This window comes from Pimephales promelas, chromosome 23 (assembly GCF_988280905.1).
Source record: "Pimephales promelas chromosome 23, fPimPro1.hap1.1, whole genome shotgun sequence".
NCBI lineage: Eukaryota > Metazoa > Chordata > Actinopteri > Cypriniformes > Leuciscidae > Pimephales > Pimephales promelas.
Genome location: NC_142791.1, coordinates 20,671,689 through 20,697,043, shown reverse-complemented (window position 1 = coordinate 20,697,043; position 25,355 = coordinate 20,671,689). Strand labels below are relative to the sequence as shown.

Here is a 25,355-nt window from a genome sequence, read left to right as displayed (position 1 = left end):
AGAGACGCTGAAGTTGCCTGCTTTCTCCTCGACAGGTTAGTCAATGTTACAGTCTTACTTAATTTTTTTGTCATTGCTTGGTTGTGTACTTTATTATATAGACAGTATAACATTTATAGGTAAAAAAGTTAAACAAGGTCTTTGATGAATAGCAGCTATTGACTACTTTACTCGCAGCTATTGTGAAGGAAGGTGCTAAAAACAAGGTTTGTAAGTTAATTCTTTTTATACCATGGTCTGGGTGAATACTCGATTCTGATTGGCTGCAGGGTGTCCGTTAAAAAGTGATAGAGGACACCTAGTAAAGTAGTTCTGGTGAAACTGCCTGTTTACCATTCGAAATTAATAAATAAATGCGCTGCCTACAACAGCTGTGAGTAACCATAGCAACAGGCAGTCACATGCTCTATCATCTAACGTAAGATATTATAGCCTAATACAACAATGAGCGACTTCGTGCTATTTCTTTTAACATTTATGGAGAATATGGCAACTTTGACGACTGGTATGCTGCTGAAGAAAGAAAAAATGTAAATAAAACGGAGAAAATTACACCGCTGCTGCTCTGTTCCATTGAACTCTATTGGTAACGACGTAACTTGCGACTATAGTTGGATAACGATGCTTTCGGGAAACGCACCCCTGAATGAGACCCTGCGGGAGTTTTACGCAGCTGTCCAGACAACCAAGGCAGGAGAAGGCTGAACGTTACAGCGTTTCAAGCCTAAGGAGCCTGCAGGCAAATGACCCTCTCTTTGATCTGATTAATTTATTGCCCATAACGTTAAGCGCAAATCGCCGGAGCTCAGAGCTAATTGTTTTTTTTATTGTTGTTTGATTAATTGTTTTATGTGTAATTTAAAAAAAAAAAAAAAAACTATGCCTACCTTTGTGTTTCATGAAAAAAAAAATGCATTTGTGAACCTGAAGGGATACGAGCTAAGCGGACTATATCTCCGGTTGCTAAATAAACAGTCAGGCAAGGCAAGTTATTATTTGTAAAAACTAGATTTAGCCTAATTAAAATATAAACTAATGTTTTATTTGGCAAGTGACCATGGTATAAGCGGGTTAATGCCCTCCGAGGTGTCCATTGTCAGGTTTTAATCGACTTCGGCGGAGGCAACCGTCCTCCGCTGCGCGTCGGCCGGTTTACGCCTCGCCGTCGTCCATTAAAACCTGACAATGGACACCTCGTCGGGCATTAAGTCAAGTCAAGTCAAGTCAAGTCACATTTATTTATATAGCGCTTTTCACAATACAGATTGTATCAAAGCAGCTTCACAGTGATAACATGAAAGTAGCACAACACAGATCATTAACCCTTACATAACCTATAAATTCAGTAAGAATATAGAGATAATGATTGTAAGAAAATTTTGAAGAAAATATTGCTCTCTGTAAGATTTTCTATAGCTTTCTTTTTTTATATAAATTATCAATTAGCTAAAATTGTGATTTTGCTATGTGGATAAGATTGTACAGAGAATTAAAATTAATTTATACAGCTAGACACATAAATTGTACACATAAGTTAACACATAAGTTGCTGGGGTTTTTTTAAGTTACAAACCTGTTCACCTGGAGAAAAACTTGATGAAGTGTTACTACAAGACATCCTGTCATAGCATTTTTGTACATAACGGCAACCGTAGATGCAATACGCACTTGAAAAAGCGAGGTGCTGGAGAGCAAAATTCGTTTGAATGCAAAATACTATTTAACCACTAGATGGGGGTAATTCCTACACAGAGTCCCTTTAAAACAGCCAACCACACAACACGCTCTTCCCGGCATCACTGGACATACGTACAAAATAACTAAATAAAAACATCTAACATCTGCTATAGCCGCTTACAAGAACAACACGCTACTTCTGCAGCAGGCCCGCCATAATGGCGGCGCTGCTTTACTTCCGTGTTTCGCCGGATTTGTGTATACAGATAATGGGTTCAAACAGGTGCCAATAACACAGGTAACGAGTGGAGGACAGAAGAGCTTCTTAAAGAAGAAGTTACAGGTCTGTGAGAGCCAGAAATCTTGCTGGTTTGTGGGTGACCAAATACTTATTTTCCACCCTAATTTACAAATAAATTCTTTAAAAATCCTACAATGAGATTTCCTGGATTTTTTTTTTTCTAATTTTGTCTCTCACAGTTGAAGTTGTAATGATGACGTTGCAATTTAATATGTTTAAAATAAATTAATTTTGCATGTAATATCGAATAACACACTATTGTTAAAATTGTAACAAAGTATTTTATATATTTTAAGATTTGAAGTACACTATACAAGCACATTCAGGGCAATTAAGTACACTTTTTCACAAATGTTATTATGGAGAAAAGTACAGAGAGAACAGTAAATGATGGGAGAGAGGGGAGGCTAGACTGGGAAATGTCATAAAATGTTAAAGTCATTGATGAGTATAAAATACAACATAAATCCATGAAATGTCTGTTATTTACTCAGGCTTGAGCTTGTTGTCATGGCACCACAAGTTCTTATTACCAGTATGACAGTCTGAAGCATTCTTGTGTTGTTCCTCATTGACTTTTCTGACAGAGAGATGTCAGGTCATTTCTATTATGATCCTTTTCTCATGTGCTTCTCTTTCACACTCAGACTGAGAAACATGACAACTGTGCTTATGACTTCCTGGAAGTGAGAGACGGTGATTCTGAGAGCAGTCCTCTACTGGGCCGTTTCTGCGGCTACGAAAAGCCAGATGATGTCAAAAGCAGTTCCAACCAGCTGTGGATGAAGTTTGTATCTGATGGTTCTGTGAACAAAGCTGGATTTGCAGCTAATTTCTTTAAAGGTGACACTCCTAAATTGCATATTGACCTCTTTACCTACTTTTGTGACCTCCTGACCTTGAACTTTGCTTGTAATGCAGAGATTGACGAATGTTCCAGGCCTGATAAAGGTCATTGTGAGCAGCGCTGTGTCAACACCCTGGGCAGCTACCACTGCGCCTGCAACCCTGGTTACGAGCTCGCCCCGGACCGCCGAAGCTGTGCAGGTGATTCCAATTACCTGCTCATGTAAAATGCACAGCAATGTGCTGAAAACCATGCAGAATACCCTAGTTTTATCTACGATCCTCACATTTAACCAGAAGTCTTGGTCAACAGAAGTTACATTCCCTTTCGTAGTCACTCCGAGTTACGTCGGAATGACGGAGAATGGGGGTTTCGCATAGAAAGCCAATCCTCTTCGAGTATTCAAAAACGAGCCAATGGCATGAAATGCCGTGGGGCTGCGGAATTTGCATAGCGTAACTCCGCCCCACCCTGTGGGTATAAAAGGAGGAAGTGAACGCAACCGCAGTATGTTTTCGCTTCGGAGCCAAGAGACTTCTTCACTTCTAAAGCCAGTTTCTCTGAGTACAACTCTTCCAGACGAGCGTCCTCTTCAGTGTTGGTGTGACGGCGGTACCCAGCGAGATTCTGCATTGCCTGCGATCTGAGCAGTGGTCTGCCAGACTTTGCGCTTCTCCCTGGTCGCTTCAGCGCTGAAAGAGTGAATTTCCTCCTCTCTATTGAAAGAGCTGCACGTGGCACGTCTTTTTAAAGACGGTTCGCCCGTGTTCTTCTGGGTGCGGTCGATTCATGTCGTCTTCTGATGGTCACGATCGCTGCTCATGGGCATTCAGCATGCAGCAGCAGCGTTCGTGGATGTCTCATGTTCCTTCTGTGGGAACATGACCATCTCTACACTGCGATCTAGACTCAATGAGCTTGAGCTCAACAACATTGAGCTTATAGCAGTAAGTTGTCGACCTTACTATTTACCAAGGGAGTTTTCCCATGTTATTGTCTTGGTGGTGTATATACCCCCATCGGGTAATGGGAAATGCGCTACTGACACTATTTCGAAAATTACGACTTACAGCGGTCCTCTCCAGACGCACTGGTTATCATAAATGGGGATTTTAACCACAGCTCTCTCTCAACCTCTCTGCCGTCTCTTAAGCAAATGGTGACGTGTCCTACAAGGAGTGACAAAACTATTGACCTGTTTTATACGAACGTTAAGGATGGCTATGTTGCCAAAGTACTCCCTCCGCTAGGTAAATCGGATCATAACTTGATAACCTTGATGTCTAAATATACTCCGGTGATGCGGAAACAGCCGACAACGACAAAGACTGTGCGCATCTGGACAGAGGATGCCTGTGAGACATTAAGAGGGTGCTTTGATTGCACAGATTGGACTGTATTTTTTGATGGAGACAGTGATTTGGACAGTATTTCTGACAAAGTGACTTGTTATATTAATTATTGTGTTGAGTCTATAATCCCTTGAAAATTAATCAAAAATTTTCCCAATAATAAACCTTGGGTCACTAGAGAAGTTAAGGCTGCTATAAATAAGAAGAAAGCTGCTTTCTACAGTGGTGATAAGGAAAGAATTAAAAATGCTCAAAGAGAGTTGAAAGTTATTATTAAACAGGGCAAATTAAAGTATAAGGAAAAGGTAGAAGGAAATATGTCCTGTAGTAATACAAGAGGACTATGGAATGGTATGAAATCTATTACTGGATATGGGACCAGTAAACCCAGTTTATGTAATTTGGGTTTACAGGCTAACGATGTCAATACCTTTTTTGCAAGGTTTGATGAATTAGACTTTTCTTTACTACATGAGAATGCCCGTTCTAATCTTAGGCAGTACAGCTCTGAGGACTGTAGTCCAGCTGATCTTCTTAGCACTGAAGAGGTTCGTCAGCACTTACGGCGTATTAAACCAAATAAAGCAGTAGGTCCTGATGGTGTTCATCCACGTACCCTAAAAGTGTGTGCTGACCAGTTGTGCTCTGTTTTTCATTTATTGTTTTCTCTGTCTCTGTCTTTTGCCAAAATCCCAGTTAAGTGGAAAACATCCTGTCTTGTCCCTATTCCCAAAAAAGCTAAGGTGTCTAACAATCTTTCTAATCTGAGGCCTATAGCTTTGACTTCGCAGATTATGAGATGTTTTGAGAGGGTTGTACTGGATCATCTGAATAGGCATGTGTCTGCCTTTCAGGATCCTTTGCAATTTGCTTATAGGAAGGGTGTGGGGGTAGATGATGCACTGCTATTCATGCTTCACAATATTTATAGTCATCTTGAAACTACTGCCAGTTCCGTTAGGATCATGTTTTTTGATTTTTCGAGTGCTTTTAACGCTATACAGCCACATATTTTAGTTAATAAATTAATTAATTTTAAGTTGCATAAAACAACCATTGCCTGGATCCTAGCCTTCTAACCTTCTAGCACGACCACAGTTTGTTAGGATGGGTAACAAACATTCTAATACCATTTTAACTAATACAGGAGCACCTCAGGGTACAGTTTTATTCGCCTTTTTATTTTCACTTTATACTGCTGATTATAGGCATAGTCAGCCATCCTGCTGGATACAAAAATTCTCTGATGACACTGCTTTAGTAGGTCTACTTAATAAGGGTGATGATCTTGCTTACCGAATGGAAGTTCAGTCTTTTTATAACTGGTGTGATTCAAACTTTCTGAAACTGAACATTGGGAAGACGAACTTGTGATTGACTTCAGAAAGAAAAAAGAGAAGGTCCTCCCAGTTAGAATTGATGGTGAAGAGATCGAGATTGTGCAGTCATATAAATTTTTGGGCGTTCATTTGGATGAAAAACTAAACTGGAAAGAGAACACTAGTGTTGTGATGTAGAAGGCTCAGTCGAGACTGTTCTTTTTGAGAAAACTAAGATCATTTAATATCAGCACAAAACTCTTAAATGTTTTTTATCAAGGGATTTTAGCTAGTGTTCTTTTTTATGCTGTACTTTGCTGGGGGGGAAGTATATCTGTTGAGGACAAAAATAGGATAAATAAACTGATCAAGAGAGCTGGTTCAGTTATTGGTCTTTACCCAGATGCATTGGAGGTTACTGTGGAGAAGAGGATGCATTCAAAATTGAAAACTGTCCTGCTTTTTGAAGGCCATCCACTACACAATTTGTTTAGGGGACTCAGAAGCTCTTTTAGTAAGCGATTGGTTCTGCCTCGGTGTTCTAGTGAGCGGATGAGAAGATCTTTTGTCCCAGCAGCAGTCAGATATTTTAATGAACATTGTTAATTATTGAGTGACATCCAGGCCTTTAATAGAGTTAGTGTTTGATTATTTTTGCACTGTGTAATTGAATATTTCTTGTAGATGTGTCTTATCAGGTTTTGGTCATTCTTTTAATGCATATTTATTTATTTATTTGTCTGTTAGTTGTGTACTGTGTTTAAGGTTGTACGGTTGGTGGCAAACCAGTTTCCCTACCGGGATTAATACATTTTCAATCAATCAATCAACCAATCAATCAATGATCTGATAAAAGTGAGAGTCCCCGTGTCCGCTACTCGTTCTGCTTCTTAAAAAAGGAAGCTCTTCGACTCGCGGACAGGGTGATTTGACGGTGACTGTGTGGAACAAACACCCACCGCTCCAGTGTTAGAGCCAGCGAGCGGCGAATCGATTCAGGCGTCTGCCTCTTCACAGGTACCGTCTGTTTCGTTCGGCGCTCCAGAGGATGATGCGATGTCGGTCGCAGCATCACAAGGCGGGCTTGACTCCTCGGGAAGTGAGGATACGGCTGCGTTGCCTCCCTTGGGAGTGACAGCGTTGCCCGTGTCTGATCCCAAGCCGCTATCTCGGGCCACCGTGAGTATCGGGCTGGAGTGGAACTCCGCCCTGTCCCGATCTCTCGCGGATGGATAATTGTTTTTTGGGCAAGGCTGCCGCCTCACGGCCACAGCCGACCCCAATTCCCTTTTTTTCCCGAGCTGCATGTGGAACTGACACGCACTTGGAAGGCTCCTTTGACCTCCCGAGAGCGTTCGTCAGTTTCCCCCGCCTTTTATTCCCCTCGACGGCTCGGTTGCCAGTGGGTACGCTGGGATTCCCCCGGTGGAGTTCTGTTGCGATGCAACTGTGTCCACAGAGCGCGTCCTCCCGCGGTACTCCCAAGCGCCCATCCAAAGCCTGTGGGTTCTCGTCGTCTATGGCGGCGCGATCCTGTAGAGCGGCGGACAGGAAGCCTCCGCCCTGCATGCGATGAGCAATTTGTTTTTCAAGCCAAGCTGCTCAGGGATATGCACGTGGGGGGGAATGAACAAGCGAGTGGCGAGCTGCCACCGACCTCGCCACCGAGGACGTCCCCCTGCGGCTCCCTTCCCTCCCACGCGGCCCCAGCAGCAGCCTTCAGCCGGATCGCGTCGCGGAGGAGGCCGCAGGAGAGCTTCACAGCCCCTTCAGGCCGCGTGCCCTCCTAACGCCAGGCGAAGCGGCGTTCCTGAGATGGGCTGCTCAGTGATAGTGTCAGGGTTTTTCACAGGAGGCGGTAGCAGGGCCCCTCCTTCCCCCGGTGGAGGGCCGGCGGAGAATTTTTTTTTTCCCAGCTCCCCGCTGCTCACCCACGAGTGGGCAGCACCCTGAGTTGGTTGAAGAAAGACTCATGAGTGCGCACGATGTCACAGCGCGTCGCCCCACTCATTCCTCTCTGTCTCTGAGGGTGCGGAAGGGATCATGTGTCGTCCCTTGACTACACCACTCCCCTCCCCCTCTATCGCCAGACCCCCGGCAGAACAGACCCCCTTGGAACGCTGGTCCTTCCCTGGTCTCTTCTGTCATTGAACGGGGCTCGACTGTGCACCCGCACGGGGTAACTCCTGTGCGCATGCCGGTCTCCCCACCTCGCTGCCCCTCCGGGGGGACGTCTGTGGTTCGCATGACCCCGCTGGTTCAGTTCCTGGGAGCCTGGCTAGAGCTCCCCGGCCTGTCCCGCTGGGTCATCAGAACGATCAGATTCGGCTACATGATTCAGTTCGCACAGTCTCCTCCCCGTTTCAGGGGAGTTCGCTTCACAGTGATCGGTGGCTATGCCCCAGTCATGAGAGCGGAAATTGCGACCCTGCTGGCGAAGGGTGCAATCGAGACGGTCCCTCCAGCCGAGATGAGGTCAGGGTTACAGCCCCTACTTCATCGTCCCCAAGAAGACCGGTGGGTTAAAACCGATCCTGGATCTGCGCATTTTGAGCCGTACTCTTCATCGAGTGCCGTTCAAAATGCTCACAGCCAAACGCATTTTCGAATGCGTCCGGCCTCAGGATTGGTTTGCAGCGATAGACCTGAAGGACGCGTACTTTCATGTCTCCATCTTGCCTCGACACAGATCGTTTTTTCGGTTTGCTTTCGAGGGCCAGGAATATCAGTACGCGGTTCTCCCATTTGGGTTAGCTCTGTCCCCTCGCGTCTTTACGAAGATCGTCGAGGCAGCCCTTGATCCCCTTCGCGAACACGGGGTTCGCATCCTGTATTATCTCGACGATTGGCTGATCCTAGCACACTCTCGAGAAAAGGTTGCGAACACAGAGACCTGGTGCTCCAGCACCTAGCCCGTCTGGGCCTTCGGGTCAACCGGGAAGAAGAGCAAAATTTGCCCCGTGCAGAGGATCTCTTTTCTCGGTATGGAGATAGACTCGGTCGCCATGTCCGCGCAGCTCACGAACGAGCGCGCGCACTCACTGCTGACTTGTCTTCGACAGTTCGAAGGCAAGAGTGCGGTTCTACTGAAATTTTTTCAGAGGCTCCTGGGGCATATGGCATCTGCAGCCACGGCAACGCCGCTCGAATTGCTTCATATGAGACCGCTTCAGCTGTGGCTTCGCGATCGAGTCCCGAGGTGGGCATGGCATCGCGGCTCGCTCCGAGTTCCAGTGACTCCAGCGTGCCGCCAGACCTTCTTCCCGTGGTCGAACCTCAGCTTTTTACGGGCCGGTGTCCCTCTGCTGCGAGTTTCCAGGCATGTCGTTGTCTCCACGGATGCCTCTACCACGGGTTGGGGTGCCATGTGCAATGGGCATGCAGCCGCGGGTTCCTGGACAGCCGCGGGTTCCGGGTTCCTCCTTCTATGGAGTCAGAAGCACCTGAGGTCCCTTCATGGTGTACATTCCAGGAGACCGGAACCTGACGGCCGACAAGCTGTCACGGGTCCACCCTATCTCCGGCAAATGGCGACTCCATCCCCAGACGGTCCAGCTGATTTGGGACCAGTTCGGGGAGGAACAGATAGACCTGTTCGCCTCTCGGGACTCATCCCACTGCGCCCAGTTTTATTCCCTGTCCGAGGGCACGCTCGGCACAGATGCACTGGCGCAGAGCTGGCCGCGGGGCCACGCAAGTATGCGTTTTCCCCTGTGAGCCTTCTTGCACGGGTGTTGTGCAAGATCAAGGAGGACGAGGAGCAGGTCTTGTTGGTAGCCCTTACTGGCCCACCAAGACGTGGTTCTCCGAACTGATGCTCCTCGCGACAGCACCTCCTTGGCCTTCCTCTGAGGACACTCTCAGAGACGGGGCATCCTGTGGCACCCTCGTCCCGAGCTCTGGAGCCTACACCAAAATGTGGCCCCTGGACGGGATGAGGCAGGTTGAGTTCGCTGCTTCCTGCGGTGGCGGCAACCATCACTTCCGCTAGAGCGTCGTCCATGAGACGCCTCTGTGCGTCAAGGTGGAACCTCTTCGTCAACTGGTGCTCTTCCCGTAAGAAGACCCCCGGAGATGTTCGATCGGTGTCGTGCTTTCCTTCCTGCAAGAGGGGTTGGAGCGTAGGCTGTCGCCCTCCACCCTTAAGGTTTACGTCGCGGCCATTGCCGCGTCTCATGATGCAGTGAAAGGTAAGTCTATGGGAAAGCATGACCTGGTCATCAGGTTCCTGAGGGGAGCGGGGAGGCTAAATCCGCCTCACCCTCCCCTCGTGCCCTCTGGGACCTCTCGGTAGATCTAAGTGCTCTGCAGAGGCCTCACCTGGAGCCTTTTCAATCGGTAGAGTTTTTGTCCTGTCCTATGTAGACAGCACTCTTGGTTGCATTGGCCTCCATGAAGAGGGTAAGGGACCTGCACGCATTCTCCGTTGACAAAGCGTGCAAGCCATCTGCCACACCTGGAGCTAAGTTTTTAGCCACCCGTAGGTTGGTGCTCCAGTGATCTCCATATGTAGTCCCTAACACGGCCATATGTGTATTCTTAAGTCCTCCCTACGGTAAGCATTTGGTTGCATGTCCCTCCCGGGTTATGCTTCCCAGTGTACCTTGGTATTCCTTGGTGTTAAATTAGTAACTCCTGGTTATAAGGTAAGTTTAGGAGTCCAGACTTTCGCAGGGCACTGGAAGACAGCTGTAAGATGGCGTGATGGCACAGACCCCCATTCTCCGTCATTCCGACGTAACTCGGAGTGACTACGAAAGGGAACGTCTCGGTTACGGATGTAACCCTCGTTCCCTGAGTAGGGAACGGAGACGTTACGTCTCCTTGCCACTTCTGCTGTACCGCTGGGTAGACGCCTGAGTTCAGTCTCGGCTCCTCAGCGAAGACATACTGCGGTTGCGTTCACTTCCTCCTTTTAGACCCACGGGGTGGGGCGGAGTTACACTATGCAAATTCCGCAGCCCCAAGGCATTTCATGCCATTGGCTCGTTTTTAAATACTCGAAGAGGATTGGCTTTCTATGCGAAACCCCCATTCTCCGTCATTCCGACGTAACGTCTCCGTTCCCTACTCAGGGAACGAGTGTTATATCCGTAACCGAGACGTTTCTTCTAAATATCAAACAGTGCTTGATAGATTACTTACAAATTGTAGTGAGTTACTGATTCCAATTACTGTTTATCACATTGATTTGAATAGGATAATCTAAAAGTGTTTTTTTGCTAGTTTCAGCCCGACGCAGTTATTATATCCACATCCTGTGCTAAATTTTTTAAATAGCAAATGCCCATTTGTTCACCCATGAGTGCGCTGCTCTGAAAACGAGGTGTGTTCAGGGGCATTGTTGGTGCATTGCTATTTTGAGGCAACTGAAATAGACTGCGCCATTGACCAACAAAAACCTGGTCTACAAATGGTTAGGTTTAGGTTTAGGGGGTTGGGTTACATACATGCTCAAAAATGTCTCAATGTGCTGGTTCTACCTGTTATTCTCAGCCTTTGTAAATAGAAAAAGCCTTTCTAAATGGACTGTGAAATCAGGCCTAAAGTGGTTCCCTTTTAACAAATAGCCATAACTGATCAGGAAAACCAGTGTGGAAATTATATTCCAGGTAAAATGGACCATTTCAATCACTGCTCTTCAATCAGGCTTTGAGGGTTTTCGGAGTGGTAACCTACTTTTCATTATATCTGTTTGTCAGATATTAAATGCAGTCATTGTACTGTAAAATTAGAACATGTCTAACTGAAGTGGTGTGAATAGGAGAAATCATGGGGCTTGAAAACTGCTGTTACTTTTCCAAGTGATCAGATGAGTCCGAGAATTTCTTTTTTTCGAATTCGTCATTCGGTGGCTCTAAATTGTCAAAACACCTCTCAAAATGCGAAAAACACAGGAAATTTAACTCAATCTGATTTTTTTTATGACGGACAAACGTTTCGGAGGCAGTGTGTAAATGTGATCGACACAACCGTGAGGTAGTATATATTTTTTTAACACATGGACTATTAATAAGCCATAATGTATATCATACAAGTGGTTTACTGATGCTTACATTGAGGTTGCTTTAGATCTTTGACCAGCTTTGATGTTTCTGGCAATGGAAAAATAATTATAATTGAGTTCTTGAAAGCAGGATTTTTTTTTCCTGAAAGCCTTCAAAGGCATGCTTGTTTGGCTAGTCAGAATATTTGTGTTTAACATTCTGGATCACGTGAATCTCTTTGCAAGTTGGCTTGCCTCAAAGTCAATCAAGCCAATATAATAATGATTTCTGTATCTGATCCCAGCAGCAGCCTGTGGAGGATTCATCTCTAAACTCAATGGCTCCTTCAATAGTCCAGGATGGCCGCAGGAATACCCGCCCAATAAGAACTGTGTGTGGCAGCTCATAGCACCTGTGCAGTACCGCATCACGTTGCTTTTTGACACTTTTGAGACCGAGGGGAACGATGTAAGTTGACTTTTGACTTTGATGTAACTTTTCTGTATTTACAGATATGACGAGACTAGGGCTACTACCCCCGACTTAAGATTTTTCTAGTTAATTAGTAGTTGTTTATTTAAGCCATTAGTCAACTAATTACGTGTTTATACTAATTTAAATATAAATATATATATATACTAGGCCAAATATATAGCCTATTCTGCACTCGGAGCACCAGCAAAAGTATTGATTATGGATGTGTTTTTAAAAAAATAGCAAGGAGACATTTTAATTATTTATTAACTCTTTCCCTGTCTGCATTTTTTTTTTTTTTTTTTGGTTTCCGGTAATCAAAATATGGTCATCCTACGCTATACTATAGCTTCCACACTCTAAAGCCTAATAATCATACACATTTATCTAGGTTAACGTTAAGAGTTATGTAAAGTTGCTACTACTTACATGTTTGAATTTGCTGCCCGATATTAGGGGTCAGCCCTGGACGAGACACTCTCGGGCAAATGTGGCGTATGTATGCAATTTCTAGCGATAACCATCCTGATAGGTCTAAAGTATTAACATGTTTAATATGCTTACCATGAATCAGGGTAAGACAATAAGATGTTTTGGAAGAAGGATTGATTATCTACTAACTATTTGTTTATTTATATGTTCATTTTGAGCAAAACAAAAAAAAGAAAAAGTGAAATCTATTCATTGGTTGTCTGTCTGTTTACAGGTTTGTAAATATGATTATATTGAGGTACACAGTGGTTTGTCCACTGACGCCAAGCTTCATGGGAAGTTCTGTGGCACAGAGAAACCGGAAGCGATCACGTCCCAGCTCAACAGTATGCGTGTCGAGTTCAAATCAGACAACACTGTGTCCAAGAGAGGCTTCAAAGCTCAGTTCTTTTCTGGTGAGCATGATAACTGAAATTTGCGTTTGTCTTGTCAGCTAACGAACAATATAAATGAGTTTCAGACATTCTTGACTTTCTTTTCTGACTCTTTTAAAGAATACTTTCTGAAGGTTCTTGCACTTAACCCAGAATTTATGTCAAGCTGTCCTTCAGTTTGTAAATACATACATTTACAGTAATGTACTTACTGTCAGGAACTGTCAAGTTTCCTTTAAAAGCCTCCAAGAATGTTGTAGACTCGTCTTTCACTGTCATTTATATAATTGGTCGTATTGTTGTCAATCAACAAACTACAGAAAAAACTACAGTTGCTCTTTTTCTCTGGCAGACATGGATGAGTGTTCTAGGGAGAATGGAGGTTGCCAGCATGAGTGTGTTAACACGTTTGGGAGCTACAGCTGTCAGTGTCGCAGCGGCTTTGTGTTGCACACCAATAAACATGACTGCAAAGAAGGTTCGTCTTTAGATCACGTTATCAATCATTCTTGAATTAGAGGCATTCATTTGGCCTAAATTGGAAAAAATTAAGTCTTGAAGATTTCAAAGCTCTATTCTTTTTGAACTCCTACAGATGCAGAGATTAATGTTTTTTGCGAAGGGCTGTTTCCTTATTGTTCCAGGGCTGCCCTGAGTACACAAAAAAGCAAACACATTTCCATTTGCTTTTTGTAAACTCTTTAAACCTGAAGTTACAATTACAACTTAAAGCTACAATATGTCTTTTTTTTTCGCCGCTAGGAGTCGCTAACCTCTTATGCTACGTTCACACCGGACGCAAATAGGGCGTCAGGCGCGAATGATTTCAATGTTAAGTCAATGCAAAGACGCTTTACGCGCGTGAAAAATTCCTGCGGCGCGAATGAGGCGTGGAGCGCGACGCGGAAGACGCGAATACGCCTCATTTGCGCGTCAAGTTGGCGCGAATGGCGCGAATTGAGCGTTGTGCATTCACGCGTTTGACGCGAATTCGCGTCTGCCGCCCGAGTTGAAAAATCTGAACTTTGGCGTGAATTCGCGCCGCGTTAACCAATCAGGAGCCTAGCTGCTTGCTCACGTGGTGAAGTGTCTGGATGCTTCAATAAATTATTTTGTTAATATGACTAAATGCATGGTGGGATTATGCACAACAAAGCAAATGTTTCATCACTTAAAACATTATTTCTATATGGAGACATGTTCATTTTGTATTGAATGTTATTCATTCCATATCTAGAAATAGTAGGCTATTATGTTGTAAAGACAATCAACATATGTGCATAAATTCGTGTCTGGACGTGAGAGAGAGAAAAAAATCACAGGACAGGTTAATAACTTTTGAAGGCTGGCTCTATTTATTATCAAAACAAAAATAAATGACAGCTAGATTAGATGGATGAGGGCGAGGGTGATCCTCGCTCAGATGCGGGACAACAGGTCATCAAACTGGGCGCGTGACAGGCGGAAGTACCGCTGACAGCGGCCGTCATCCAGCGCAGCTCCTGGAGCGAGCAAATGGTGAAACTCACCAAACGGTTCGGCTCCGAAGGGTCCGGTGGACACAAATATACGGCGACGATGATCCCCACGCCGCTGTTCTGCTATCCAGAGTAAATACAGAGCGGTAACCCTGAACTGTGTGTGGCAGTGCTCAGTCGACATAAAAACAATGACCGCCAACGGATTTTGATTCTGACGCGCGTCACGTAAATTTCGCTTCAAACTTTACGCGCGCCAGTTTCGCTCTTGACACGCGAATTGACACTAGTGGTCAAGCGTCAAACTAGACGCGTCAGGTGCGAATTTCGCGTCCGGTGTGAACGTAGCATTACAATAACAAAGGCGTAGGTTGATGACGCAGTGATGAGCATAAAGATGGGAATTGCTGTCTGATGGATCTAATAATGTTTATAGATGAGTCAAAACATTCATGTTTTTTAACATGACTCTGGTATGAAGCAGGTCGCGATTGCTAATAAGAGACAGATATCAGCGTCACACGCGATTCCCTCGGATATAAAGGAATTATGACATTTCATTCTACCAAATTACCCACAAGTGCTGAATGTATGTGTGTGTGTATATATATATATATACACAGTATATATATATATACAGTACTGTGCAGAAGTCTTAGGCACACTAGTATTTTCGCCTCAAAGAAATGGTTTTAAGCCAGTTATTTATATATTGTGTTGTAGTGTCTCAAAAAACGCACAAGGATTCTGACGACAGCCAATGCTCCACATGGAGGTCGGATCTCACCATTATCGAGTGCATCTGAAATTATATGAAGAAACAGAAAAAACAGAGACTAAGACCAGAAGAACTGCAGCAACGTCTCGAAGGTAGTGCCTGCCTGCCTGCCTGCAAAGCTACAGTACTGTGAAAAAGCACTTGTGTAAAAATGCTGTAAATGAGAATGTTTTCAAAAATAATGTCATAATCATAAATAGATTTTAGTTATCAATTCACTTTTATTAGTTAACTATTATTAACTGTTACTAAATCAAATCAATAGGTGTTTTGTACCCTTTACGTTTAAAACAGCTTTTGTCCAGGTATTGCACATAGTTTTTAGTTTTGCTGTTTTTTTCAAGCGTCTTTGGAAACGTTGCTGCAGTTCTTCTGGTCTTCTAGTCTCTGTTTTTTCTGTTTCTTGATATAATTTCAGATGCACTCGATGATAGTGAGATCCGAACTCCGTGTGGAGCATTGGCTGTTGTCAGAATCCTTGTGCATTCAAAAATTTCACTGGATTATAACAATTAATGGCACAATTAATATCTGGAAATATTTCCTACTGAGACACTACAACAAAATATATAAATAACTGGCTTAAAACCATTTCTTTGAAAATACTAGTGTGCCTAAGACTTCTGCATAGTACTGTATATATATATATATATATATATATATATATATATATAAACATGCATATAATTAATATCAGTAACACTATCAAAGAGTGGTGTGATTATATTACCAAAAATGTTTAATGTAACCGATTATGTTGCTAACTACATTTTTCAGTACTTACAACTATTCAAACAAGAGGAAATTTCATTAAGCTTATAGAGAATATTTTCTATGCATCCTTTCCTTCGTTGAGGATTCACAATAATCATGTCCGGGTTTTGTGTTTTTAGTGGGGTGTGATCAAGAAATTACCAGTGTGTCCGGTATCATCACAAGTCCAAACTGGCCTGATAAATACCCCAGCAAGAAGGCCTGCACGTGGACCCTATCCACCACCCCAGGCCACCGCATTAAACTTGTACTTGCATGCATCAATTGGCCTGACAAAATGAGTGGTTAAAGATACAGTATAGACTAGTAAACCATTCCAGCAGCTCAGTTTGTGTGGTGATTAATCCAAATTGTATTATCTTCCATAGGCTTTTGAAGAGATTGATATGGAGGCTCATCAGGAGTGTACATACGACCACTTGGAGATATATGATGGCCAAAATGGCAGAGCGACCAGTTTAGGACGCTTTTGTGGGGGCAAAAAGCCATCACCGGTCATTTCCAGTGGTAACACTATGTTCCTGCAGTTCTCCTCGGATAACTCAGTACAGAAAAGGGGTTTTAAGGTCTCTCATTCAGCAGGTATTTCTTTCTCTGAGTGGTCCTGAGGTTCTCCATGAACGTTTGATTTTGGCTACTGATAATCGTCCTTTTTCTCAGAGTGTGGCGGTAGTCTGAAGGCGGAGATAAAGACCAAGGATCTGTATTCCCACGCTCAGTTTGGTGATAACAACTATCCTGGAGCTTCAGACTGCCAGTGGATGATCTCAGCGGAGAAGGGCTATGGGGTGGAGCTTATCTTCCACACCTTTGAGATTGAGGAGGAAGCTGACTGTGGCTATGATTACATGGAGCTGTTTGATGGCGCTGATGTCAAAGCGCCCAGGCTGGGACGCTACTGTGGGTCTGGGGTAAGCTTGAGATTTTTGTTAAGCCAGCATAATCACACACATCTATACATTTATGTCTCAATTCTATTCTTTATAGCCACCAGAGGAGATCTATTCAGCTGGTGATGCCATTGTCATCAAATTTCACTCGGACGACACCATCAACAAGAAAGGTTTCCATGTTCGGTACACAAACACCAAGTTCCAGGACACCCTGCACTCTAGTAAGTAAGTTCTTCATGACAGAAGAGCTCCTGTGCACCTGTATTGTTGAAGCCACGTACCCGAGGCCTCTTGCTCCCTCCCCTCCAGAATGCAAAGAGGAAGTCCTAATTGTGCCATCCCCATATGTAGCCTTTCAGCTATAAAAAGCAGAGATGACAATCTGATGTAGGGACATTTCAACATTTTTTTTGTTGTACTTCAAAGAATCCATTGAAGACTATAGGAAATGGAACATCAGACTGGCAGATATTATTAGTATGAAGAGCTTTGTTGACTACAGTCAGGTCAATGATACAAGTCACAATGAGGAAGGATGAATTGGTTTCAAAATGTCCCTGATGCACTTTAGCCTCCCAGAGATCTACTCCAATCCGTGAAGGCTAGAATCTTAAATGCTTTTAGATGTTTCTTTTATTTTTAAAATAAAATCAACATTTTTTTATTGTCACACACCTGGGTAATTTGTGTTTGGAAATGTATAAAATATCATTCAGTCATACTTACAAGGATTATATTTTTTGTAAAAAAAAAAAAAAAAAAAAAAAAAAATACTAGCACTATTCCTTACAATAGAGTTGTACATGATTATCCAGACTTCTAAACTTAAAAATATATTAGTAGAAATAGATCTAGTGCAACTTTACCCACTCACAAGTTGCAAGGAATAAAGTTAAGCAACAATGAAGAAGGATCCAGATTCAGCAACATCAGCTTGAGAGCCTTCCCTTAGACTTAAATTGTTTGGCATTTGAACTTGTCCATTTGAACCAATGAACTGTAAGACAATGTTAATGTGACTAATAAACAATTTGAGATGACTAAAGGTTTTTATTGCTTTTGCCTTTGTGTATAAAATGATCAAGGATAATCAGTGAATACTATAGGAATCATGATCTTTTGAAACTAGGCTACTAGGCTAAGTTTTTAGCTACAGTGAGGAAAATAAGTATTTGAACACCCTGCTATTTTGAAAGTTCTCCCACTTAGATATCATGGAGGGGTCTGAAATTGTAGGTGCATGTCCACTGTGAGAGACATAATCTAAAAAAGAAAATCCTGAAATAACAATATATGATTTTTTAACTATTTATTTGTATTTTACAGCAACAAATAAATATTTGAACACCTGTCTATCAGCTAGAATTATGACCCTCAAAGACCTGTTAATCTGCCTTTAAAATCTTCTTCTTCTTCTTTTTGTTTTTTGGCGGTTGGCAAACCAACTTAACGGTGCATTTACCGCCACCGACTGGGCTGGAGTGTGAATCAGGAGATATTGGAACTTTAATTAAAAAAAAAAAAAAAAAAAAAAAAAATTATATCCTTTTTGCCAAGTCTGTATCTCTCAGAAACTTAATAACAAAGTGATAATTGTTGCTGGATGTTTTCCCTAATAAACCTTGCATTGTGAAATTCTGATTGACCATTCCAAGAGATTGAAAAAGCTGGTTTCTTTCTTCACTGTACTTTGTGCACTGAAATAAAATATGCTCCACAGTTTCTAAATGAGTACAATGCTGGCATTTCCCTGTTGGATGTTTCCCTATTAGTTTCAATGACGAATTAAGCCCTGTGTGTCCTATTCTTAACCGTGTTATTATACTTTCCTCTCTTCTACTCCTACTCTCTATTCTTCCTATACCCACTTCTGGTTGTATATTATATAAATGTCTCCCTTTATCATGATCCACCCAATACTCCTGCCATTTTGATCTTGCATAAGCTTTAATTAATATTTTAGCTTCAGTTTTGCTATATGGAACTTGTAATATTCTATTATGTTTCAGTGTTTGTTTTGCAAGTTTATCAACCTCTTCATTCCCTTTCACTCCAACATGTGCAGGTACCCAGAGAAACCTGACTTTTAAATCCTTTGCATTTAACTTATGTAAAATCATCCAAATTTTATGAATTATATCATTTCTTATGGATTTCCCAGATTTAATGCTTTCTAAAGCTGAGTAACTATCAGATATAATCACTGAATTATTTAACTCATTTCCCTCTACCACTTCCAGGGCCAGCAAAATTGCAACCAGTTCTGTTGTGTATGCTGATAAATTATCTGTTATTCTTTCTTGACATTTAACCCCACTGTTTGGAATAAATACTGCTGATCCAGCATGTCCTGTCTTTGGATCCTTGGATCCATCTGTAAATATATATGTATATCCAAAATAATGCATTTCCAAATACCTCTTAACAATATCCTTCACTACTACTTCCTTTGCTTTATTTTTGATCTCCTTATGAACGCCTAAATCTACATCTGGTATAGAGAAAAACCATGGAGGAATAGGAGGGATTGAAACCGTTGAACAGTACTGTAACTTACATAACCCTATATTCTCAGCTTTCACATCACCAATCCACCCAAAACTTCTGTAATTGGACTTACTGTGTTCCCAGCATTCTTTTAAGATAGCTTTAGCTGGGTGGCTGTCAACTTGTCCCCTCACATTAACCCAGTATGCCAACATCAGTTGTATCCTTCTGATGCTCAAAGGCATCTCACCCATTTCGACTTGCATAGAAGACACTGGGGAAGTTTTAAAAGATCCACTACATATCCTTAAAGCCTGAGCTTGCATGACATCCAATGCTTTAACATTAGATTCTGCTGATGACATATATGCTATACACCCATAATCAAAGACAGATCTCATTAGTGCCCAATATATATTTAGTAACGATGCCCTGCTTGCTCCCCATGTTTGTCCTGATAGACATCGTAGGATATTAACAATCTTTTTACATTTATTAATCATTTTTTCCAAATGAATCTTCCATGTCAATTTTTCATCAAACCACATCCCAAGAAATCTTATAACCTTCACTTGCTCAAGAGGCTGATCATACAATTTTAATGATACAGGTGAGATCTTGTTCTTTTTTGAAAAACATATTACTTGTGTTTTAGACACTGATAATTTAAATCCCCATTTATTAGTCCATTTTTCAACTTCCTTAATTGCATCTTGCATTTTTGATGTAACATAGGATTCATTACGGCCTCTAAACCACAATGCTCCATCATCAGCATACAAGGATTTCCCAATTTTCTGATCAATATTTGAGAATATATCATTAATCATAATATTGAATAATAATGGGCTACACATCCTTGTGGAGTTCCATTCTCGACTGTATATACCTCAGATAATTCTGCACCCACTCTTACTTGTATATTCCTATTAAACAAAAAATCCAAAATCCAGTTGTATACTTTACCACCAATTCCTAATTGTTGTAATTTAATTAATAACCCTTCTTTCCAAATCATATCATATGCCTTCTCAACATCAAAGAATACTGCCATTACCACCTCCCTATTAGTCTGTGCTTTCCTAATATCCGATTCCAAACTTATTAATGAATCCATTGTACTTCGGCCCTTACGAAACCCACTCTGATACTGGGAAAAAAGGTCATTACTTTCTAAATAATAAGTCATTCTATCTGTAATTATTCTTTCCATTATTTTACACAACTGCGATGTTAGTGCAATTGGTCTATAACTAGATGGGTCAGATGGGTTTTTCCCTGGCTTTAAAATAGGCACTATAATTGCTTGTTTCCACACCGATGGAAGCTGACCAATTTCCCAAATTTTATTAAAAAATTTAAGTACTATTTCTAATGTTTCATCTGTCATATTTGCAACCATTTTGTAACATACCATGTCTTTTCCTGGAGTAGTTTGTTTTGCATTAATGACTGCTTTTTTCAATTCAAACATATTTAATGGTACATCTAATGGATTTCCTGAGTATCCTTTCTTTTCTAAAACATCTGGGAAACTTTCTAACACTTTCCTTCTATTTACTTGTGCTTCCTTAGTGAGGTTCTGAGAACTATGCACTTTCTTAAATGTTTGAGCTAAAACTTCAGCCTTTTCTAGGTTAGTGACTGCCACTGTATCACCACTATTTAATACCGGTAATTCATAATTTCTTTTAACTCCTCCCATCCTCCTTATCATTCCCCATATATCAGATAACTTTACATCCCTACCTATATTATTACAAAAATTCCTCCAAAAATTGCGCTTTTGAATCTTAATTGTTTTCCTAACTACTGCCTGCTTTCTTTTATACTCTATAAAAGCATTCTGAGAATGATATTTTTTAACATATTTAAAAGCTTTGTTTCTTGCTTTAACTACTTTACTGCACTCATCATTCCACCATGGTACATTCTTACATTTCCTATTTCCTTTACTTTTAGGTATTGATTCCTCAGCTGACAATATTATTTCATTTACTAATAAATTGTTAAACTCATTTATCTCTATTTCTTTAATCTCATTAAGTTTAAAACATTTTCCTGCACAGATGAACTGAAAAAGTTCCCAATTTGCAATCTCTATTTTCCATCTTGGAATACTTTTAGTCCTTTCTTGATATGTCCCTGTTCCAACTTTAATTAAAATTGGGAAATGATCACTACCAATTGTAGTTTCCTTATCTACATTCCATGTACTAATACCTGCTATTGTATTGGACACAAAAGTTAAATCAAGTACTGATTCATTATTATTTATACAGTTAAACCGCGTTCCCTCTCCATTATTAAGACATACCAACCATTTGTCATCAATATATTCTTCTACAACTAATCCGTTAGCATCTGTACTGTTGCTTCCCCATAACGTATTGTGTGCATTAAAATCCCCACACCATATTACCTCACCAATTGGTGATCCCAAGATATTATCCAAAATACTACGCTCTATTTTCCCACAAGGATTATAATAATTGATTACATCTGTAGAACCTTTACTAGTCCATAACCTTATTGTAATTGATTCATTCTTATCATTTATTTTAATAACTTCATAGCTTAAACCATTTTGAATGAAAGTTGCTAATCCTCCCCCTCTACCATTTTCTCTATCTCTTCTAACTGCTGAATATCCCTTAATAATAAAATCTAACTCTGGTTTCAACCATGTTTCTTGCACACATATTATATTAGGTTTCTCTTTTAACTCATCAACATATTTCTTAAATTCCTGGCCGTTAATCAAACCGTTATCAAACTTCTAGCATTCCATTGAAGAATGCCTACATTTACCACCATTTAATCTACACCAACACTGTGCTGGGTAGACTGAGGATCTGTATTTAGGTTATCCCTAACTGTTTCCCAAACCATTCCTTTTAACCCCAAATATTTTTCAGCTGCTTTCACAATAATTTTAATCCTTTCGGTGCGACTCTTTGTCTGTGCAGAACAATTAATAATTTCAACCATAAAAATCACAAAGTCATGTTTGCTGACAACTAAATTGTCTTCTCTTGTCTTTCCATCATCTTCATTTGTCATGTCATTTCCAATGCCCTCATTTTGTTGTGGTATTACATTCACTCTGGGGACTAGCTTTACTGCTTCGGAGTAGCTAATACCTTCAGTTACCTTGATCCTTTGCACCTCTTTGGCTCTCTTACTAAATTCGCAGCCCTGATATGCTGCACTATGCTCCCCTCCACAATTACAGCATTGATTGCGAACTTTGTCACATTCATCATAGTCGTGTTCTCCTCCACACTTACTACACCTCTTCTTTCCTTTACATACAGCCGCGATATGCCCAAACCGTTGACATTTGTAACACCGAAGTGGTGGAGGGATGTACAACTTTACCGAATAACTCATAAAACCAACAAGAACCTTGTCTGGTAACGTTTCCCCTTCAAACGTAAGCATAACCGATAAGCTGTCGCAAATATCTCCAAATCTTTTAGTTTTGAGTCTTTTAGCTTCACATACTTTAACATGCTTAATGTTTGCCATTATATCATCTACCTGTACATTTACCGGAATGCCAGTAATGACTCCTCTAACTAACTTTTTATCATTAGCCTTTGAACATTGTACTAATTTTCCATGGATTTTACTCATCTTGACTGCTTTTTTGCATTGTTCTTCGCTTTTACAAAAAATCAGTAATTGTCCATCTCTTAGTATTTTTGCACTTCTTACCTCTCCAATTTCTTTACTTAGACCTTTTGTAAGTTGTATCGGATTCCACTCTCTGAACGTGGTACCTTCTTGCCCCAACTTAACAAATACCTTAAATTGTTCCCCATCATCCTTTAAAGAAGCCATTTCACTACAATTAGTTGAATTTCTCTTTTTCCTTTTTATTTGATTACTTTTCCACTCTTTGTTACCCTCGTTGTCTTCCAATTCTCCAGTACTCCTCAACTCTCCTGTCTCACTACCTACTTCGTCACTTCCTTCCTCCATCTCCTGATCATTCTCAGCCCAGCTGTTGCCATCCACCTGACACGACAGTCTCCGTTTACGCTGACGTCCACCACGTCCACCCGTCATACGCAGCCTCCGGCTAAGATCATGCAACCGTCCTCCGCCGTCCGCCTCCCTGCCTTTAAAATGTCCACCTCCACTCCATGTATTGTCTTAAATTAGATGCACCTGTTTAAGGTTGTTAGCTGAGACACCTGTCCACCCCATACAATCAGTAAGAATTCAACTACTAACATGGCAAGACCAAAGAGCTGTCAGAAGACACGAGACAAAATTGCACACCTCCACAAGGCTGGAAAGGGCTACGGGTAAATTGCCAAGCAGCTTGGTGAAAAAAGGTCCACTGTTGGAGCAATCATTAGGAAATGGAAGAAGCTAAACATGTCTGTCAATCTCACTCGGACTGGGGCTCCATGCAAGATCTCACCTCGTGGGGTCTCAATGATCATAAGAAAGGAGAGAAATCAGCCCAGAACTACACGGGAGGAGCTGATCAATGACCTGAAAAGAGCTGGGACCACCGTTTCCAAAATTACTGTTGGTGATGATACACTAAGACGTCATGGTTTGAAATCATGCATGGCACGGAAGGTTCCCCTTGCTTAAACCAGCACATGTCAAGGCCCGTCTTAAGTAGCCTATGCCAATGACCATTTGGATGATCCAGAGGAGTCATGGGAGAAAGTCATGTGGTCAGATGAGACCAAAATATAACTTTTTGGTCATAATTCCACTAACCGTGTTTGGAGGAAGAAGAATGATGAGTACCATCCCAAGAACACTATCCCTACTGTGAAGCATGGAGCATTATGCTTTGGGGGTGTTTTTCTGCACATGGTAGAGGGCGACTGCTCCGTATTAAGGAGAGGATGACCGGGGCAATGTATTGTGATATTTGGGGGAACAACCTTCTCTCAGTTAGAGCATTGAAGATGGGTCGAGGCTGGGTCTTCCAACATGACAATGACCCGAGGCTCACAGCCAGGATAACCCAGGAGTGGCTCTGCAAGAAGCATATCAAGGTTCTGCCGTGGCCTAGCCAGTCTCCAGACCTAAACCCAATAGAGAATCTTTGCAGGGAGCTCAAACTCTGTGTTTCCCAGTGACAGCCCAGAAACCTGACCTAGAGAAGGAGGAATGGGCCAAAATCCATCCGCGGTGTGTGCAACAACAGGAAACGTTTGACCTCTGTAATTGCAAACAAAGGTTACTGTACCAAATATTAACATCGATTTTTCTCAGGTGTTCAAATACTTATTTGGAGCTGTGTCATACAAATAAATAGTTAAAAAATCATACATTGTGATTTCTGGATTTTTTTTTTTTTAGATTATGTCTCACAGTGGACATGCACCTACAATGACAATTCAATTCACATTTATTTATATAGCGCTTTTTACAATACAGATTGTATCAAAGCAGCTTCACAGTGTTCACATGAAAGTTATACAACCATAACAACTCAGATCAATAATATTGCTGAATATTAAATGACCCCAAACTAAGCAAGCCAAAAGCAAGGCAACAGGGGCAAGGAACCAAAACTCCATCAGGCGATTGGATGGAGAAAAAAAACTTGGAGAACCCAGGCTCAGTCGGGGGCCAGTTCTCTTCTGGCAAACATACATATTGTTTCAAAGCAGCTTTACAGTAAGTGCATTTCAGAAAAGTACACGGAAAAAAATACATTTAGTTAATCATGTAATATTAATGGCATAAGATATCACCGGCGTTGAGTCGTGTCTTCACAGGCGTTGAGTCGTCTCTTCACTGGTGTTGAGTCGTCTCTTAACAGGCATTGGTCTTCTCATCATGTTGGGGCATCTGAAGTCTTCGTTAGAGGCTGGATACAAAACTGGAGCTGACGAAAGCCATTTTTCTCGGGACAAGCGTCCCGAGATAACAGCAGAAAGGCAGATGGGAAATAATTAGCATAGCTGATGTTCATAATGATTTCCATTACACAGGATCAGGTAAGCATAAAGGTAAGCATTATGTGAATGCTTGACTAAAGAGATGTGTCTTTAGTCAAGTTTTAAATTGTGACAGTGAGTCAGAGCCTCGAACCATATCGGGAAGGCTATTCCAGAGTTTTGGAGCTAAATGCGAGAATG

General features: G+C 41.8%; 1 protein-coding gene across 3 annotated transcripts in view; it reads left to right on the top strand.

Moving 5' to 3' along the window:
• bmp1b (bone morphogenetic protein 1b) overlaps window positions 1-18,284 on the top strand; it is a 117,031-nt gene extending 98,747 nt beyond the window's left edge. For 2 of the 3 annotated variants that reach the window (XM_089126521.1, XM_089126519.1), the window contains 9 exons: window positions 2,626-2,821; window positions 2,900-3,025; window positions 11,788-11,951; window positions 12,664-12,844; window positions 13,176-13,301; window positions 15,973-16,100; window positions 16,222-16,435; window positions 16,514-16,764; window positions 16,841-18,284. In XM_089126521.1, the coding sequence (XP_088982647.1) occupies window positions 2,626-2,821; window positions 2,900-3,025; window positions 11,788-11,951; window positions 12,664-12,844; window positions 13,176-13,301; window positions 15,973-16,100; window positions 16,222-16,435; window positions 16,514-16,764; window positions 16,841-16,975 (1,521 nt within the window). In that variant the 3' untranslated portion in view covers window positions 16,976-18,284. The remainder of the gene's footprint in view (window positions 1-2,625; window positions 2,822-2,899; window positions 3,026-11,787; window positions 11,952-12,663; window positions 12,845-13,175; window positions 13,302-15,972; window positions 16,101-16,221; window positions 16,436-16,513; window positions 16,765-16,840) is intronic. The other variant, XM_089126520.1, reaches the window with a different exon arrangement.
• Window positions 18,285-25,355: the final 7,071 nt, after the last annotated feature.